Raw genomic sequence first — 15,603 nt, forward strand, 5'->3', positions numbered from 1 at the left:
TCCATGTATTGCCAATGCTCTCATATATCCTCTATTCAATTTGTAATTTCCTTTTTAACGCATAAATTGTCTAATTTAGGCCTCAAGGCAGCATGCTAACCATAGCTCTCACATTAACAACACATTTGTGCTTTATTAGGAGCATCATCAACTCATTTCCCGGTCTGCAATAGCTGGGCCGTCGGGCTTTCTAAAGCTGAATCTTCTTGGCACTCCACAATCACTTTTGGAAATAAATAGCTACCTAGTTTACTGCTTGCGCTGGATATAGAAAAGGGCATTTCTTTTTCTTGTTTTTTGATTAGTTGAGATGTAGAAGCTTGCGCGACTCGATAAGTCTGGGATCCCGGGTCTGGTCTGCCTGCGATTGTCGTCGATGCAATGACTCCGCATGGATCGCATTTTAACTTTCTGGAACATGTCTATATTTGCATTAAGGATCGTATGCATCAGTTGTAAGTGCTCTATCGATACGCATTTGCCTAGATTTGTGGATCATGACGACCCGGACAAGACCAAATACAACTCGTACTTGGGCTAATGTGTACTGAGCAAACCAACCCGTGGCACGAATAGGGATACGTTTGTCCACGAACGACATATTCACCTAGGCAGCCTTGTTCCTTGCTGAATGTTGCTGCGCCTTGTTCTCCAAGTTGTCAGATCCTTCGTGGAGGATCGTCAGGTACTTCACCATCGGCGAGGCCTAGCCCCAAAGCTAAACACCTGACAGCCCCATTATGTATAGTTTTTAATTAATATAGTTTTGTATATATTTATATACGCCAAGATTCCGAGGCATTGTAGTTATCCAAATCGCAGAGTATTTAATGCGAGGAGAGTATGTGATTAGTTAAACTGGATTTTCATTTGTCGTCAAAACATTTAAACGTTCATTATCTCTCTCGTACGTCAAAGTTCGACTCCTTATATATCTGATTGCCATTTCGTCTGATAATTTACACGCCACACTTGTCGAAGACTATCTACCCAAAACAAAAGTTTCATCATGAAAACCACAGCTATATTTAGCGCGCTCAGCACCCTTGCGTTTGTAACGACAGGCATCTTTGCTGCCAATTGCCATATTGTAAAACGATGGAAAGGGGCACAATCAATTATAGTACATGACTATTACCGAGCACCAGACGACAGATTTCACTTGCATCAGCATGTGTGCACATCCGATCGCCGATGCACAATCACTTGCGAAAATCTGGACTCAAATGAGTGGGAAGTTGCAGGCGTATTCAACAAAGCAGGCCAAGACATTGAAAAAGTGAATGGGCAGGACAAAGGGACAGTTTGGGACCCCAGGACGGGTGAAGGTACTAGGCGCGATAAACAGGTATGTTCATAACACTGACTATGACCTACCTGGGTGAATACTAATAACATGTCTTGTTTGCTAGGCTGCCCGACAGAGACCCGGAAAGTTGCAGAACCGGTTACCTGTGAATAAAAATAACTAGCTGATTCTAATATAGATAGCTAGGAATCACGACAATTTGTAGCGGTAGAACAGTCAACTAAATGATTAGATATAGTCGCGTTGAATAATGAACCATTGTCTATTCGCACATCTCTTTGCTTTCGTCTTTGTAAAGACCTATTTGATCTTTGCTGTTTATCGTAGCTGCGCAAAATGCATCATGATCAGACCTATGAGAGAATACCAGTATTCTCTCAGGCCATGCTCCTTCCACGCATTCTAGTGCATAGCAACAACAGTCAACTGGTGTCTTGGCTCGTCGTGGTGTTCTTCCTGCCCTACTTGCGTCCTTAACACCAGGATGTTTATGGCGCCGCTTCATGAACCGGAATCAGGGGCTAGAGAGTTCTGGCTGTGGGGCCGCGATGGTCTAGGTTGAGCTCTGGGAGAGGACGGCTACGACATCGGACTCGACGCGAGGCACTGAGAAGTACCCTAGGGGATCGAACTTTTGAGGGTTTGTCTCGCCTGGACTGACCGGGTATTCAAGGATATTAGGATGCTTTACAATAGCCCCTGACGACTACGATTCTGCTTCGGATGCATCTTCTTACAGTATGCACCACTGTGGCTCAGCAACCCGCTTATAGTCTGAGAACAGAAGAGACGGTAGTTATAGGGTTCAGTTGTCATTTCCCCCTTATCGGACAGTACTCCATAGGTCCTTATGACCCCCGATAATACAGCTCGAATTGGTCTGGACCATTTTGCACAACTCCAAGTTGCCCTAGACGTAGCACAGCGTAAAGTACCTCACGAACGAGAGACTGAGTTAATTAGACAGTTGTTGCTGAATCGTTGAAGCCATTGCCGTTGTCCTAGTGATGGCTACTGAATTGTATTGCAAGGCATCCTTTGATCAGCGAAAGGGTTCACTTACTGACTTTTTAGTGCGTGACAATCGTGCCCTGAAATAATGTAACGTCCACCTCGAACACATGTCAACTACCGGGTTCAGATCGTTGTCTCCGTTTTCAATTTGTGCTTGTCGTGAGTCTTGCTTTCCCGACCACCTGTAGACCGTACCTTATATCTCAACGTCGGATCGACCCCTTGCAAAGTCGTTACGGACGAGCTCTCTATCCCGTAATTCCTTGTCGTGGATTCTTTTCTTGCAGAACTATACGTTTGGAGACCTCCGGTGATTCCGAAAAAAAGAAAAATGAATAGAGGTTGTTGTCTTCTTAGTGGTATTGGTTGAAAGGCTTGCCTTACTTCCGGAACGTGACAGGTTTTTAATGTAAGCGGTCTTGGCAGTACCAGTTATGTATGGCATGCTAATTCAGCCTTCAAAATAAATGTTTTACGCCTAACCCAACTCGAAAATGTCATCGAGGTGAAAGTTTACCTGAATAATTCTGCTGCAAATTATTTCGGTCTTTCTAGACATAATGAGGCATTATGCAATCTGGAATCAAGGAGAGAGGACATCCAGACCAGTGTATTCGTGCTTGGGGCTTGAAGATGAAAATGTTGGCCGGCCGCTTCACGAAACAAAGCTACCTTTATATTGCTTTGCGGGCTATCAGTCCACTCACCTGCCAACCCCGGCGAGGACATCTTCCAAATGTCAGTGACGGAAGTAACACCGGGGTGTATTTTTACCTTTATACAAGCTGGCAAGGGCGCTGACTGTTAGCAGCGCCCCGCACTGAATAGCCCCGTCATATTTTGGAGCAATTAGAGGGGTTTGCCCCAAGTCCTAACTCTGCCCAAGTTTCCCTCTTGCTTACCCTATGCATGAGCTATTCCATCTTCAGCCCTCCGCAATTCATCTCCAACACCACCCCTCACTCATGTCTGCCGACCTGAAAGAGCTTATCTGCAATCGCTTGTGGCAGAAAAGCCCACTGATATATGCCGGGGTGATATTTTACGAGGATGGAAAGGGATACGTAAGCCGCTCACCCTCATCTCACTGATATCCACAAATAGTGAGCTGAAGCAGTACGAGCCGCTTCCACGACTCTCAAGCTTGATGTGACAATAGGGGTGAACAACATGCTCCATTCCAAATTCACATGGCGTGAATTGCCGTGCACTCCGCAAGCCGAAGAGCAAGCCGAGCAGGACGAGGCGGCGGCGACGATCTTGCGCTTCAAGATCCAGATTACGCTGCTCAAGCCAGAGAATGTCCCGGGCACCGCCGCTTTTGTGCACGAGACCATGTACAACGACCGCATCTACGACACGCGGACGTTTGAAATCAGCCTGGAGCAGGGCAGATGGGAGCTCAAACAGCCAGAGACCAATGCCATCACCAACAAGATGACTCCGTACGCCCGGCGGCTTGCCTTTGAACCGTCGATCCTCCCCGAGGCCGGGAATTTCAAAAAGGGCGAGCCCCGGAGGCTCCTGGGACTGTACCGGTTTAATGAGTGGAAATCGTTTTATAGCGAACAGATGAGGGACTGAGTATTGAAAAAGGCAAACCCAGTATCTCAGTCGCGTTTCTGATCACAAAACTTGGAGGATCTGGGGCCGTTTGCCGGCGTTTAGCTTGGGAGTTTGCAGCATTCATCAGCGGCATGGGCCTTCGTCGAGAAACCTACTAAATGGTTATGACTGGAGGGCTTGGACCGGCTACCAACAATCCATGCTTGCAAAAATATGGCTGCTTGGGACCCGTCGTGGCTCATGCTCGATGTTAAGAATGCTGGGTAACCAAATACCGGTATGGGCGAGAGCTGGGGAGCCACTGGCGCAGGGCAGTCGATCGGCCCAGGTTGGAAACATTAAATGCGGGACATAGAAGTCCATCGGGCCCGCAAACGCATCAGTTTTTGAAGAAGAAGAAGAAGAAGAAAGCAAAAGAGAACAAAAGAGTGACATTCATATAACGTCCCTAGCTTCCCTCGCCCATAAATAATCTGGCCGTATACGCATCGCTGTATCCCAAGCCCTATTTCACACTAATCCCAACAGCAGTTGAGAAATATCTCATGACAAACTTATACCAAACTGGCAGGGCATGGAAGTTTCAGAACATACATGGTTCTTTGGTCTTTCATGTAGTTGATCACCATATTCCTGACCAAGGGAATATCGCTCTCTGTGGTAAGGCCTGCCAGAGAGCTCGTTTGTCAGATGAGAGGGCGTGGAGAAGAGGGTCAGTTGCTTACCTGGAGTTACATTGCGGAAGATCCCAGGAACGTCGATGACAGTGAAGTGCTCTTGCTGTTGATTGTCAGCATCTTTAAGCACACATGAGTTTGGCTGCAGACGTGGGTTTTACAGCATGAGGAGAGATTTACCTCAGGACCACAAATTTCTATCTTGAGTAGATGCTCACTAAACGCACTGCCGTAACTGGGTTGTCCGGTTTCATCGCTGCCAGAGCTGATCCCGAGTTCTTCATTGACCTGCTGACTGTTAGTATGGTGGCATAGTTATATACCTTGATATGATGGGGACACTGCCTCGTCCACTTACGTCTCTGAAGATTTCCCCAAGCTTCTCGTTGGTCATCTGGGCCGCATCGCCAAAAGTCCTTGAAAAATCGTCGCAGCCTAGCCGAAACTTGCGCATCAGCATTCCCATGGGGAATAATACTGATGCTCACAGACTCATGGTCTTCCCGGCGGCAAGTGATCTGTGTAGCGTATCTGGTGCAGAGCTCAGGGCTGCGAGGGAAAGCGAACCCAGTGATGCCCTCGAGGACCGAGCTTTTCCCAGAGCTCTGGTCGCCAACAACAACAAGCTGTCGGTTGGCCGTGTCAGAATTGATGATTCGACAGGCTCGGATGTATAATGAGCATCCGGAGAGGGGAGGTAGGGAACATGCCTGTGGGAGCGAGACGCTGGTGCCAACAAGCTCACGTAGCTTGTCGATTTTGGTCAGAGTTGCCAAGTTGCCATGATCGCCAGCGACCCTGTTTACAAGAGATCCTTTTATTCTTGACGTAGGTATGCTCTTGAGATGATTGAAAGGCAATTTAACAAGGAATTATATCGTGAACAAATGCTGGTCTTTGTCGGTCTGTGTGTGTCTACGTGACTGTGTTTCTTTATAGGGGAGATGATGATAGAATAAACCATAGTATAATTAGAAAGTGTAAGATAATGTCTTTGTGATCACCCAGGGAGGAGGAAATATATAGATAGATGCCCCCGAGGCCAGCAGAACGCGAAAGAATCAGGCCTCTCTCAGGCCTGGCCGGGGGATTTCTGTTGGTGTCTCATCGGCTGCATATTTCTGATACGACATAGGCGCGAAGTTATCTCTGCTGTATTTCTGTCTATTCCAAGGTTCTAGATACAAGCTAAATTGCCTCGAGCCGTTGTTTTCTTGAAGGTATTGCTACTTGTTGGACTACTTCAGTTGGTCCCTTGTGTTAACTGCTTGACACAGATGTTGGTCGCGTTCGCGCTTCGCTAGCAAAGTGGCCCCAAACAGGGCCGCCCCTGTAACTGTGCCGAGGCGGCCAGGGGCTAAAGGGTTAGAAATTACTGGCCATTGGCTACATGGAGAACCAAACCATGAACCAAATATCGGACCAAATTCTTTAGTTGGGAAGCTGGTACGGCAAAGCAGCTATCTTCCTGGGGTAAGTAAACATTTGCAAATCGTAGTCGCTAAATCAAGTCGCTCGTTTGGCTCCAAGCCCCAATGACCACTCAACCGGGGAAACCCACCAAGTAGCACGTCCCTTAGGTAGACGGTCAGCGGCAAGACTCGCAATCATCGGACATATAGGGTCTAAAGAGAGAGAAAGGCCAGATAAATGGTTTATTAACTCAAAGAGAAAAAAAAAAAAGAAAACAGAAACAAAAGACAAGAGATGCGATGCCGCTTAACTGGGTGTGCGGCCTCCGACAAAGTGGTGATCTTGGCACATCACAGCCACTCAATCAGGTCGTCGGGTTTGCCTTGGTGCACCTGATGCAGTGGGCCAGCCAGCCAGGGAACTCAGCCTTACCAACAAAAATCGTCGAGGAAAGAGGGGCTTTGATGATAATGGACTTCGGCCAAGTGGTTATCTCGACGAAAACATAGACCACTTCTCCTACTTCTTTTTTCTCACTCGCTTACGACACTCGCCCTCATTCCTACCTTTAGATGTGAGACAGCGACTGCAATGCGTCTATGGATATCAACGCAGGCTCCTCAAAAAGGAAAAATTCGGGCTCATTTCATTCGGATGTTGTCAAGAGACCGAAGGAGACCGACTCCATTGACCGGCAATGGCAGCAATGTACGTCCATTGCGCGAAGTCGAGCCACATCCATGAGTTTTTTTTTTTTAACGCTGACGTTGCAATCTCGTTTACACTGACTATATTAAAGATGGCCCTATTGACCCGCCCGAACCCCCGAAAAGCCGAAAAGACTTTGAGATAGTCATCATCTGCGCTCTTACCCTCGAAGCCGACGCTGTTGAGGGGCTAGACGTCCTCCCAGATTGCAAGTGGTACGCAGATGGGGTCAGGGGATATGGCAAAGCAAACGGCGACCCTAACACCTATTCTACGGGCTATATCGCCGGTCATAATGTCGTTCTGGCGCACATGCCTGAAATGGGGAAGGCCAATGCGGCGGCCGTGGCATCCAATTGCCGTATGAGCTTTCCAAATATCCGCCTGGCATTGGTTGTCGGCGTTTGCGGTGCAGTTCCCTTCAGAGTCGTTGAAGGAAACGTCAAAGAGGTTGTGCTGGGTGATGTTATCATAAGCCATGGTGTTGTTCAATACGACCTTGGTGCCCAGCTACCCGATCGCTTCGAACCAAAGGACACGCTCCTGTCGAGGCTGGCTAGGCCTGCTCCTGAACTTCGCGGTTTTATAGCCAAGCTGAAAACTCGTCGCGCCCAGCATAGGCTAGAGTGCAATACTTTACGATGCCTCGAGGCCCTTCAGACGAGAACCTACCTGGATGCTCAATACCCTGGCACAGATCAAGACAGACTGTTCAGGGCGACATATGAACATGTCACCGAGAAGATACCATGCTCGCAAGCCGGATGCAACGATGAGCTACTGCCCCGCACCCGCCTTGTTCAGGACAACCCCAAGCCTGCGGTTCACATCGGCCTGATTGCTTCGGGAGATACGGTGATGAAGTCCGGGATACATCGTGATAAAATCGTAGAGAGGGCTAAAGATATCGTCGCTTTTGAGATGGAGAGCGCCGGCGTCTGGGACGTCTACCCATGCGTGGTCATCAAGGGCGCTTGCGATTACTGTGACAGCCACAAGACAGGAGAGTGGCAGCCGTATGCTGCTGCCGCGGCCGCAGCTGGCTTGAGATCCTTCTTGGAGGAATGGGTTTCTTCATCAAACAACGGTGCGTAACTATTGACGACCCAAACAGAATGATAAAACCAGACTCTGATGTCAGATGCTCCTTTCCAAGATTTCACAGGCATTGCACCAGTGCAAGCGCCGCCTTTGGATAAGTCTATAGCGGAGTTAGCACCCAGCGTCTCAAGTCTTGACAGTGAGATGAAACAGAAATTGATTGACCTACTATACTTCAACCGCATCGACGATCGCTTGACAAATCTTCGAGCCGCTCAAGGGAATACTTGCCGTTGGTTTTACAATACCCCTAAATACCTCGCCTGGCGCGATACATCGCTCCAATCGGGTCATAGCGGCTTCCTCTGGATCAAAGGCCACCCTGGCATCGGCAAGTCTACACTTATGAAACTACTTTTTGAGGAGGCAAGGGCAAAGGCAAAACATGATCCATCACAAATCACATTATCCTTTTTCTTCTTGGCACGAGGTTCTATCGAGGAGAAGTCAACGCAGGGTCTCTATCGTTCTCTTCTTCACCAGCTCTTTGAGAAAGCCAAAGATCTTGAAAGCGCTCTAGAGTGGATGACCTCCAGTGGTGCGAGAGGGGTTGCAGAAAACGGGTGGAATGAGGAGGCTCTCAAGCAAACGCTGGTGCATGCTGTTTCTCAGCTCCGGGATCGCTCCTTGACAATATTTGTTGACGCTCTGGATGAGTGTGACAAAAGTCAAGCCATCAATATGGTCGGATTTTTTGAAGATTTATGTGAGCGAGCCCGAGAAACGAATACTCGACTGAAGATTTGTTTCTCCAGTCGGTATTATCCGGATATCCGTACCGAGGAAGAAAACCAAGTTGCGCTCGAAGCTGAAGAAGGACATGACGAGGACATCAAGAAATATATCAAAGCAACACTCAAAGTTGGCGGTCGAAGGCAGATTGAAAATCTTCGACTGGAGGTTTTCAACAAATCATCTGGGATTTTCCTCTGGGTCGTCTTGGTTCTCGAGCTTCTCATCAGTGGGAATGATATCTCTGTTCAAGCCATGAGCAGGCGTCTCAGGGAGATACCCCCCGGACTTGATGATTTGTTTGAGAAAATCATGACAAGAGATGGAGAGAACCTTGAAAGACTGAGGTCTTGCCTAAAAATTATTCTCTTTGCTGAGAGATCCCTCAAACCACAAGAACTCTACTTCGCTATTCAGCTGGGCCTCGGCATTGACAAGTCGGGCTACTGGGATCACGAAGACGTCCAGTTGGACGAGATGAAAATATTCGTTAGGACCTCATCCAAAGGCTTGGCAGAGGTCACACGAAACAAGGCCTGCGAAGTCCAGTTTATCCACGAATCCATCAGGGGCTTTTTGATGGGCAGTTACAGTGAGAGGTGGTCTGGATATTCGGAAAACCTTGAGGGCAATTGCCAACTTTTTCTGAGGGATATATGCTTGGCTCAGTTGATTGCCCCTATCACAGAGTTCATCCATATTCCAGCAGTCTACCGTGCGCCAACCGTTACACCATCAGGGCAACAGGCAGCATCGAATCAACTGAGATCGGAGCTGAATCTGAAATTCCCGCTCTTTCAGTATTCGATCCTCAAAGTACTTTACCACGCCAACCGCGCCCAACAAAACGGCGTAGACCAGTCTGCGTTCCTTCAAGATTTCCCTTTGAAACGCTGGGTGATGATGACAAACGCCCTTGAAAAGCGCACCATTCGGCTGTACTCAGATTCGGTCAGCCTGGTGTACATTCTCGCCGAGTTCAATCTGACGAGCCTTATACAAGCCACAAGAGCTCACCTCCAACCCGCATCATATTTCACTGTTCAGTGCGAGCGGTACGGGCCAGCGATCTTTGCTGCATTAGCTTGCGGGAGTCAAGAGGCCGCATGTGAAATGTTGACAGACCCCAGAATCTGTGCCAAGCTTCCATGCGGTACCGCGCGCGAAGTATGGGCAGAACATGCTAAGACCGCAGTGAAAGAGAACAATCTAGGCATTCAATTCGTCTTCTCGGCCCGAAGACATATCTTTGGCCACCTCACAGGCTCAGGTGAGGTGGTTGCTCAAGCCTACATCCTTTCAGGCGCGGACACGGCAGTTGGGTCGAGAAATGCGGATATTTCTGCGTATGAAAACTTCATGAAGCACCTCCCTGTCCAGGGCTTCAAACTCGACACGCCACCGGTTGGGGATGCAGTTAGACTTGGCTCGCTGCTGTGGCCAGCGGGGAAAGGCTACATAATTTTACTGCAGCAGATGCTCAAAGCAGGCGCAGACGTCAACGAGATCGATTCTGACGGCAACACACCTTTACTGTCAGCAGCTCGTGGTGGCCATGCTGCTGCTGTGCAGCTACTGCTCGATGCAGGCGCTGATGTCGAGCCAAAAGATAATGCTGGCGCAACTTTACTGTCACGGGTCGTGAGTTTCAACGTAGACAACACCATCACACAGCAATTACTCGAAAGGGGCGCCAACGTACACTCGATGGACAACTCTGGTCGAACGCCGCTCTCGCATGCTGCGTCTATGTCAACTTATTCCGGACATACAAAACAGCTACTTGACGCAGGCGCCGACCCAGATTCGAGGGACAATTCTGGCCAAACGCCGTTATCATGGGCTGCAAGATTGTGGAGCACCGAAAACGCAAAGCTGCTACTTGACGCAGGCGCCGACCCAGATTCGCGGGACAATTGTGGCCAAACGCCGTTATCATGGGCTGCAAGATTATGGAGGACCAAGAACGCAAAGTTGCTACTTGACGCAGGCGCCGATCCAGATTCGCGGGACAACTGTGGTCGAACGCCGCTCCTGCACGTTGCTCTCAATCCAACATATGCGGGAGACTCAAAACCGCTACTTTACGCAGTTCCCGACCCAGATTCGCAAGACAACTCTGACCCAAACCTGTTATTTCGGCCTTTCAATGCCGAGATTTCAGAGCTACTACTTGACGCAGGCGCTGATCCAGATTCGCAGGATAATTCTGGCCGAACCGCGTTATCATGGGCTGCAGATGAGGGCTATCTAACTAAAGTAAGGATCCTACTTGACAGAGGTGCGGACAGAGACTTGAAGGATATCAATGGGGAAACGGCGATGTCACACGCCAGAAAAGGAGGACATTATGGTATTGTGGAGCTACTCAGCAAGGACGGCAACAGATGCTGAAATATAGCCTGGATTTGCAACCAGCTGAACTATCAATTTTATATCCAATTTGCGAGGATGGCAAGGAGTGTAAAAATCATGCAAGCAGAATCTCATGGTGACTAGATTGTATTCGCAAACTGCGAAGTATGCCCTATTCCCCTGGAGCGGCCCAGTGGACTCTGTGTAAAGAGCTCTGCCTTGGTGACGTACTGCTGCTGTACATGGGTGGAAAAGCAAATATGCCTTCCTGCCATGAAAAAGCTCCATTGACAATAAATCAATGTTTCTCGTCACCGAAGCATGCGGCTTTCACCCAAGGGTATGATAGCTGGTGTTTGTTCTTTTTAATCCAACATCTTTCTTAAAGCTGAGCGAACAAGAAAATGGAGCCGCACCAGTATTGAGAGCAGTTCTTACATGAATTGGATGCTGCTGCTGCTGCTGAAAAATGCAAAGATACAAGAGCGAAGGGTGCCAGACTGGACCTTTATACCATGTTATACAACAATATTCTGTGACGGGAGCTGATAGTCTAAAGTTATTGGTATAAAACAGCAAGAAGCCTAGCGATTCGAGGTGGTTGGTCTGTTCTTATTCTTATTGCTCTGGTAATTCAGACAATGTGACATGAAAACAGGTGCCAGCAAGCTTCGATACAGGCATAAGTTGCAACTCCTGGCTCAAATATACTCTTCTAATCGTCTTGGAAGAACGACGGAGACTCACAGGCATTTAATCCCATAGTGTTACACGCTCCCCTTATCAACTTCGCACTGAAAGGTTGAGCTCGGCGGACCTCCCACCCCTGAGCCAAACTAACCGGCCAAGCAGTTTGTGCCATCTTTTGTTGCCAATATTAAATGGTCAGAGGATCTCAAGCTTTAAGAAAACCCAAACCTCAGAAGCTAGGCATAGTCCTGTCACAATAGAGTCAAGAAGAAGGCATAAATTGTCGTCGTTAGTCGGCTTTGGCAAGCTACGGGCCAGCCTTGTCCAGGCGCTGGCTGTTTGCATACAACGACACCTTTTGGTTGTAAAGTAAGCCATCGTATGATCCGACAAGTGACCATTGAGGAGCAAGATAGTATAAAAGTCGACCATCTTGATAATGGATGTTTGGGACCTAGCACACAATCATGAAAGTGCTATGCTCAAGTAGTTCTCTTGTTTTGTTTCATTGACTTCGTATTGTAGGCATGCTATCGACGTCACTTTAGGGACTTATCATCCAGCCCGTCCTCACAATGCCCGTATCTCATGTCTCGTTTCGAGGTGTTCGTTGAAGTCATTCGGTTCACTCTGTAACAGATTATGCTGATCAGTAACATGTCAAACACGTATGAAGTAACTCGGTTGTCTTTCAAGGGTAACTTACGCCAGTGGAAGTTGCCGTTGTTGTTGCCGAACCTCTCGGTGAGGTTGATGTCAGCATCGTGAAGGTCGCCGTTGGAGTCGCGAAGGCGAGCACCTATGTACATTCGTTGTCGAATTAGCAATCAACTTCTTAGTCTATTCACCTTGCCAAAAAGGATTGGCTTCGAAAGCTGAATCCATGACCGAAACTTACGAAGGATAGGCTGGCCATCACCCTCCATTTCGAATCTGATATCCTCGGCGCTTCCGGAGAAGTTGGATCCACCCCACTCAAAGCGACCTAGACCAGGCGTGAAATGTCAGTCACCTGCATGCTATTATCATCAAGCTCTTTTCCAGAAGGTCTACTTACCCTCGTTGTTGCCAATGTAGTCTTGAGTACCGCAATATGATATTAGTTAGTAACCAGTCTGCCAGTTAGGACCTCGATATGTACTGGGCGAGACAACTCACCGTTCAGGTCACAACTGGCGTCACACATCTCACCATCGCCGTTGCGAAGCATGGCGCAGAGCGTGGTGCCCTTATGTGCGAGATATATAAGTCAGCTCATGTGTGTTGGATGGATAGGACAGCCGCAATGCAGACATACCTCGACTCGGATGTTCTCAGCGGAGTGGTGGAAAGACATTTTGAGTAGTTTTGTTTTCGGCTATCTGGTTTTTGGTTAGCTTTCGGCTTCTTTCAGTGATGAGATGAAAGATCAGAGTTGGGGAAGAGGTCAACGTTGATGTGTTGGCTGGGGGAGGAGAGCAGTCTCAGATCTAAAGGAATAAGACAACCTCCGAGGACACTGACTCACCAAGAGAGTTGATTGAAGTTTGGAAAGATTGAATTGAGGAAGAGGAATGTCGTTTGATTTGAAAGTGATGGGGTGAGGTACTTATAAAGTGAAGAGAGGGCGGGGTTGGAAGCAGACGCAGCCTCTTATACGATGCTCCCCTTAGCCAGACCCACCTTGTCTTGCATGGAAACGGCAGGCACCTCAGGCAGACAAGTTGATAATTACGTGGTAGGTAGATAGGCTTGGTAGGTAGGTAGGCATTCGAGCGTGAGTTTGTTCTCGGAAAGCCTTGGCCAAGGGAGTTGAGGAAGCGGATGTGGGCTGGGGGACCCTTCTCCACGTACCATGCACAAACAAGGGCAAGTATGGACGGATGGGGACCGACATACGGAGTACCTATCCGTACCTACCTGCTTGGGAGGTACCTCACCTGTGGAGTACTTTAAAGTACTACCGGTACCTCACCATGGCTACATACCGACCTGCAATTCTTGCATTGGTTCAACCCGGCGTGGCTGATACTAGCTTGCATGGAGTAGTCTGGCCTCGAACTCCAGTACCATCGAAGATGCCGAGAACCGGGGGTTGCCTCATCTTTCTATGCACTTGGCAAGCAAGACAAACAAAACGACTCACTCACAGCCCATCACTTTTGGGGTACAAGGTGGAGTGCAGACAATCTGGTTTCTTGGCTTTGCTCCAAAGTTAGGTAGGTTTGTACCAGCCAGGATTTAGCTGCGTCTGAGGCGTACAAGTCTTAACATGGTGCCCTGCCGTCTGATATACAGTAATGCCTCATGCTGCTGTAGCGCCCCCCGCACCAATTGTTGTGCTGGAGCTCCTTGTTCTAGATGCTTGTTAGGGGTAATTACTAACTATTATAGTGCCGTCCACCTAGGTCATTGACTGAGTTGGGGTACAACGACGAAAGTAGGTAAAAGAAGAAAAGAAAAAAAGAAAGAAAAAACTCCATACAGGTCACGGCGTGCGCAAGCTCAAACAGCATAGGTAAGTCCTAAGTTTGTGCCGTGGCAAACGAACCCCTATTTTTGAACAAAGAACCACCCCACCGTTGAAAACACGGCCAGACCCGTCAAAGGTGTTCCCGATCCGCTGATAACAGAAAGCTCATCCCTGTCCTGAGCTCCATGTGGAATCGATGTCCCACCTCTACTGGGGCCATCATGGATGAGGGGTAGCTCCTGAGGTTAGCTTCGCCTCCAAACGACATCACCTACTGTGTTCACTCATTCCATTCCATTCATGCTGTGATGAAAAGCTCGAGGCCATTGGCTTCACTCGCGTAGCTTCAGATTCAGTTGTCTTAATGACTCGTCAATTCAATTCATACGGAGATGTTTAGCTGGCTACCACCTTACCTACCTTAGTCAATGTCTTACGTGCGACGTTTTGTTCGAGCACCCAGAACGTACTGAACTGGGCAATCATGCGCGAAGTTCCAAGAGAAATCCGTTTGGAGTGGAGGCCGCGCAATCCTTCTACTCAGACTGTTTAATTCAAAACTCGAACCCAGGAGGCAACCATTCTCCGTTTTGATTCAGTACTGAACATCGAGTGTAAGATGATGTCCAATCCCGTCTCCAGCTCGACCGTTGTTGTTCCCATTTTGCATGCGTCCCCACAGTCCTCATTCGGCGTGTCGCCTGAGCATCGACATTTGGGGAGTTTGTAGCCTTTGGAACAAGCCAAAACCCCACGAGCTTGCTTCTCCTGTGGGCTTGGCTTGCAGGCGTGGCCAAAACTATGCGTGCCCACGTTGTGAAGCGATTCGCCGGCACCGACTTGTCATAACGCTGCCAAACCATCACGGAGGGGTATGGATGACGACGCTCTCAATATCAAACTGATGTGTGTATGTCTGTGTGAGGAAGTTTGCCGATATATAAGCAGTCTGTATGTAGCTAGGTAGGTAGGTAGGTAGGTATTATTATACAAACTAGGATGGCTAGGTTGTACTCCGTAACCATAAAATACGAAGTAGCACATATAGTTTGTTGCTCAAAGACACATCCGAACCCCGCCGCAGTCATGTTTGGCCCTGCCTCAAGCTGTGCCTGAAAGGCTGCCCCGCGCTAACGGAGACAAACCCCTGGACCCTTGAAATGCTCCGCATGGTGGGGTAATCGATCCATTTGTTGCTTGCTTTGCTTGGAGTCAAGCCAGTTGAACAGGTTGCAGACGGTTAGTTCGAAGGCTACGCGTAGTACATGTAATTACGGTTCCATTGCCAAGAGGAATAGACAACTCATACTACAGATGGCGTCCCGCTCCTCCGTCCAGTCTGGAACCGGGATAACGAACGACAAGTGTTCTAAGACTCCCAAGAGATGATGCATATCTGCATTATCTGTACACTCTCTGAAGCGCCTAGAAACTTCTCTCGGTGGCTTGAAACGGGCGGCCTCCGAGACTAAGGCGACTGGGAAAAAGCCAATTCACCAATTAACCGAGGCAGTCAAGGCAGCCCCATAGCCCCAACAGTTACTTTCACAATCGTGCTGTTTAATGCAGAAGCCGAGATGCAACAG

General features: G+C 48.5%; 4 protein-coding genes across 4 annotated transcripts; 3 read left to right on the top strand and 1 right to left on the bottom strand.

The window, feature by feature from the left end:
• Positions 1-1,009: 1,009 nt before the first annotated feature.
• On the top strand, positions 1,010-1,514 carry PgNI_01401 (uncharacterized protein; the record flags this gene model as incomplete). Its single annotated transcript, XM_031121473.1, has 2 exons — positions 1,010-1,348; positions 1,488-1,514. 2 exons carry the CDS (start codon positions 1,010-1,012, stop codon positions 1,512-1,514), a joined length of 366 nt encoding a protein of 121 aa, XP_030987474.1.
• A 1,774-nt stretch (positions 1,515-3,288) lies between these two features.
• PgNI_01402 (uncharacterized protein) lies at positions 3,289-4,320 on the top strand (the record flags this gene model as incomplete). Its single annotated transcript, XM_031121474.1, has 2 exons — positions 3,289-3,387; positions 3,467-4,320. 2 exons carry the CDS (start codon positions 3,289-3,291, stop codon positions 3,905-3,907), a joined length of 540 nt encoding a protein of 179 aa, XP_030987475.1. The 3' UTR covers positions 3,908-4,320.
• A 2,130-nt stretch (positions 4,321-6,450) lies between these two features.
• On the top strand, positions 6,451-10,914 carry PgNI_01403 (uncharacterized protein; the record flags this gene model as incomplete). Its single annotated transcript, XM_031121475.1, has 3 exons — positions 6,451-6,687; positions 6,779-7,774; positions 7,829-10,914. The coding sequence occupies exons 1-3, from the start codon at positions 6,579-6,581 to the stop codon at positions 10,912-10,914; spliced, it is 4,191 nt and encodes a 1,396-aa protein (XP_030987476.1). The 5' UTR covers positions 6,451-6,578.
• A 935-nt stretch (positions 10,915-11,849) lies between these two features.
• On the bottom strand, positions 11,850-13,353 carry PgNI_01404 (uncharacterized protein). The gene is made up of 7 exons (XM_031121476.1): positions 13,073-13,353; positions 12,863-12,926; positions 12,724-12,793; positions 12,623-12,643; positions 12,464-12,550; positions 12,272-12,364; positions 11,850-12,195 (listed from the first exon to the last, which is right to left on the bottom strand). The coding sequence occupies exons 2-7, from the start codon at positions 12,899-12,901 to the stop codon at positions 12,191-12,193; spliced, it is 315 nt and encodes a 104-aa protein (XP_030987469.1). The 5' UTR covers positions 12,902-12,926; positions 13,073-13,353; the 3' UTR covers positions 11,850-12,190.
• Between the last annotated feature and the right edge of the window lie 2,250 nt (positions 13,354-15,603).

This window comes from Pyricularia grisea (assembly GCF_004355905.1).
Source record: "Pyricularia grisea strain NI907 chromosome Unknown Pyricularia_grisea_NI907_Scaffold_1, whole genome shotgun sequence".
NCBI lineage: Eukaryota > Fungi > Ascomycota > Sordariomycetes > Magnaporthales > Pyriculariaceae > Pyricularia > Pyricularia grisea.